Source organism: Candoia aspera, chromosome 3 (genome assembly GCF_035149785.1).
Source record: "Candoia aspera isolate rCanAsp1 chromosome 3, rCanAsp1.hap2, whole genome shotgun sequence".
Lineage (NCBI taxonomy): Eukaryota > Metazoa > Chordata > Lepidosauria > Squamata > Boidae > Candoia > Candoia aspera.
Genome location: NC_086155.1, coordinates 136,080,387 through 136,084,318, shown reverse-complemented (window position 1 = coordinate 136,084,318; position 3,932 = coordinate 136,080,387). Strand labels below are relative to the sequence as shown.

Below are 3,932 nucleotides of genomic sequence, written 5' to 3'. Positions count from 1 at the left end.
GGGACAGCTTTTGTCAACCTGTTGCCGAACTTCGCGGGAAAAACAGCTCGGCGCTGTGAAACGGAGTGGGCTCCTGTGAGTGCGCGCGGGCGCGCGTTTCTATTTTTAAGCTCGATGGAAGTAACTAACTTTTCTTCTCGGTGGCGGGCGCTTCCGTGGAGTGTCGGCGCCTCGTTTTAAGAAAAAGAACCAGGAGGAGGAGGGGGGAGGGACGGAGATCGATTCCCCCTCTCACCCCTCCTCCCTTTCTCGCTGGCTTGTTTTATTTATTGATTCTTTTTTGCGGTTGTTTCTCTCTTTCCTTTTTGCACACTTGAGTCGAGGAGGGGAGAAAACCGAATAGGACCCAGAGGGGGGTTTGTTCGCCCCCCACCCACTTTTTTTTTTCTTCTTCTTCTTTTTGGAAAGAAGGAAGATCCTGGTCGCCTCTTCTGGTTTATACTTTTTTGGCTCCGGATTTGCGGAGGGGTGGAGGGGGGAAAGCAGAGGAGGCGGCGGCGGGGGAGGAGGAGGAGGCGGCGGCGGAGGCGGCGGAGGAGGAGGCGGCCAGTCTGCTGCTGCTGCTGCTGCTTGGTCCGGCTGGACTGCTGGAAGGGAGGCCATGCAGGCTCGCTATTCGGTGTCCAGCCCCAACTCGCTGGGAGTGGTACCTTATCTCGGCGGCGAGCAGAGCTACTACCGGGCGGCAGCCGGAGGGGGCTACGCGGCCATGCCTGCCCCCATGAGCATGTACTCGACCCACCCGGCAGCTCATGAGCAGTACCCGGGCGGGGGCGGCGGCGGGGGCGGTGGCATAGGCAGGCCGTACGGCCCGTACCCGCCGCAGCCGCAGCCCAAGGACCTCGTCAAGCCGCCCTACAGCTACATCGCGCTCATCACCATGGCCATCCAGAACGCGCCCGAGAAAAAGATCACGCTGAACGGCATCTACCAGTTCATCATGGAGCGCTTCCCCTTCTACCGGGACAACAAGCAGGGCTGGCAGAACTCCATCCGGCACAACCTCTCGCTCAACGAGTGCTTCGTCAAGGTGCCTCGCGACGACAAGAAGCCCGGCAAGGGCAGCTACTGGACCCTCGACCCGGACTCGTACAACATGTTCGAGAACGGCTCCTTCCTGCGCCGCCGCCGCCGCTTCAAGAAAAAAGACGCTGTCAAGGACAAGGAGGAGAAGGAGCGCCTCCAGCTTAAGGAGCAGCCGCCCCCGCGGCACCAGCCGCAAGAGGGAAGCCAGCCGCCGCCGCCGCCCGTCAGACTTCAGGACATCAAGACGGAGAACGGCTCCGCATCGCCCCCCCAAGCCCTGTCCCCGCTGGGAGGAGCGCCAGTGCCCAAGATCGAAAGCCCCGAGAGCTCCAGCACCAGCAGCCTCTCCAGCGGCGGCGGCGGCGGCGGCAGCCCGCGCGGCGGCAGAGCGCTGGGCTTGGAGTCCGGCGGAGCGGCGGAGTCCCAGCAGCAGAATCAGCACCACCCCCACCATCCGCTCCCGCACCAGCACCCTCACCACCATCATCCGCACCCCCACCACCACGCTGCCCTCCATCACCCCCCGCCGCACCATCACCCCGGAGGCCCTCCTGGTGGAGGAGGGGGCGGCGGCTTCAGTGTGGACAACATCATCATGACTTCCCTGCGCACCTCGCCCCAGGGCGCCTCCGCCGAGCTCTTGGCTTTGCCGCCGTCCGCCGCCTCCTCGGTGTCGTCCTCGTCCTCCTCCACCACCGCCTCCACCTCCAGGACACCTTCCCTGGCCTTAAGCAGCTGTTATTCACCGGTGGCGGCAGCGGCGCAGAGCTCGCTCTACAGCGCCCCCTGCAGTCAGGGCGTCAACACAACCAGCAGCGCGGCCTCGCCAGCGGGCGGCGGCACCAGCACTAGCAGCAGTTACCACTGCAACTTGCAGGCCATGAGTCTCTACGCGGCCGCGGCAGCCGCTGCTGCAGCCGCGGCCGCAGGGGGAGGGACGGGGGGCAACAGCGGAGGGGACCGAAGCGGCGGGGGCCACCTGGGCAGTAGCCCCGTCGAGCAGGACCCGCTGCCCGAGTACAGCCTGGCGGCCAGCAGCAGCAGTAGTGCCTCTTCCCTCAGCTTGAGCCCTCAGGAGGGGCACCCTCAAGGCGGCGGCCGCTTGGCCTCTTGGTACCTCAACCAAGCCTCGGCGGTGGGAGAGCTCACCCATTTGGCCCCGGCCTCGGCTGCAGCGGCAGCCGCCGCCACGTCGGCCTCCCCCTCGCCGGCAGGCTACCCGGGCCAGCAGCAAAACTTCCACGCCGTGAGGGAAATGTTCGAGTCCTCCCAGCGGCTGGGCTTGAACAACTCTCCCGGCAATGGCAGCGGCGCGGCGAGCAGCTGCCAAATGGCCTTCCCCGCCAGCCAAACCCTTTATCGCCCTTCAGGCGCCTTCGTCTACGACTGCAGCAAGTTTTGACCGAAAGGAGCGGGAAGGGAGCGAGCCGCCGCCTCACCCGGCGGCCGCGCTCAGAAGGAAGGCCAAGTGAGCGCAGCGGCTACTAAGAACTTCATTTGGCCCTTCCAGCCGTCTTTCCCCACCAAACCAAAGAAAAACTGTTCAGTACAAAGACAGCATTTGCCCAATAAATAATTAAGTCATGGTTTGTTAAAGGACAGTGTTACACCAATAACACGTAAGTTTGTATGCTTTTTTTCCTTTGCCTTTGAAAACTGTCTCCCCCCTCCCCCCCAGCAGCCCTCAAAAAATCCGCGATTTAGTTTCCATCCCGCGCGCTCTCCTGCGCCAGCCTCTTGGCTGCCTGCCCTGCGCTTGACTGGTTGGGTGCCGACCAAGGAGGCGCATCCCCGCAACTGAGCGCGCAAGGCAGGTCAGCCGGCCAACCAGAGAGGCCTCGAGACAAGTGCTTCTTGCCCAGTGGCTCTGGCACCGATGGGAGTTTTGCCATTGACTTCAGTGGGGCCCTCGCCACTCTAACAGGGCGCAATGCAGTTTCAAAAATCAGTAAGAAGTTTGCCAATTGACTCCTACGCAACGTGGATTGCGCAGTACACGTGTTATTTCTTTCTCTCTCTTTCTCTCGCTCTCCCTGTAAGGGCTGTTTTATACGCAAAGACTTGTTTTAAAGTGTAAATGGAACATAGTAATTTATTTTTAAATCTGTCGTTGGCTCATTTGGACCAAACACCAAAAATGTTTTCCCTCTCCCATCAGAAAAACTGACTTTAAAAAAACCTGAAACGCTCATATTTTCTTCCATTATATAAGAAAAAGGGAAATTGTATTAATCTTATTTTATCGTTTTATCATTTTCCTTTTTTTTGTTGTTGAAGATACCTTGAAGTTATTGACTTGTTTATTAATAAATTACCATTCAGTTGGACCAAGAGCATTTACGTCTGGATATATTAATCCCTCTTTTTAAATTAAATTTAAAAAAAACTATAGCCAAAAACATGAATAATAGAATGTCTTGTTTTTAGTGATAATTGAAACAATAGTTCTGTATTTAAAAAAAATAACTACTGAGTAACTGTATCTGCAAAACTTTTGAGCACTAGCAATTTTAATTTATATCATCAGTGCTGAACTATTTTATCAGTAAGTAAATACCATTGATTTCATCTGTCTTACATTGATTTCAATGGAATGTACTGCCGGATGGACTTTGGATGAAGTTGAAAGTGACATAAAACAAATGCTCTGAATCAACCACTTTCTTGATAGAAGTATTATTGTTACAGTTTTGAGATTTAGGGTAATTGTATCTTTGGAGGCTAGGAGAAAAATTCACAAAAACCTGAGCTGCCAAACCACCACAATTGCCTAGCATTAAAACTAAAGGTCAGGAGACATTTGGCTAATTGAACTTGCAGGCATCGCCATATGACGCATAAAGGAAGGCGGCATCACAGAAGTCATAAAAAGATCCAGATACAAATAATGGGTGTATGTTAACCTG

At 56.0% G+C, this 3,932-nt stretch overlaps 1 protein-coding gene across 1 annotated transcript; it reads left to right on the top strand.

Moving 5' to 3' along the window:
- The first annotated feature begins 534 nt into the window (after nucleotides 1-534).
- On the top strand, nucleotides 535-3,366 carry FOXC1 (forkhead box C1). The gene has a single exon (XM_063298816.1). The coding sequence runs from the start codon at nucleotides 602-604 to the stop codon at nucleotides 2,426-2,428; it is 1,827 nt and encodes a 608-aa protein (XP_063154886.1). The 5' UTR covers nucleotides 535-601; the 3' UTR covers nucleotides 2,429-3,366.
- Nucleotides 3,367-3,932: the final 566 nt, after the last annotated feature.

Bases quoted from the DNA above. Each gene is read 5' to 3' on its own strand.
- FOXC1 (XM_063298816.1), top strand. From the start codon at position 602: ATGCAGGCTCGCTATTCGGTGTCCAGCCCCAACTCGCTGGGAGTGGTA.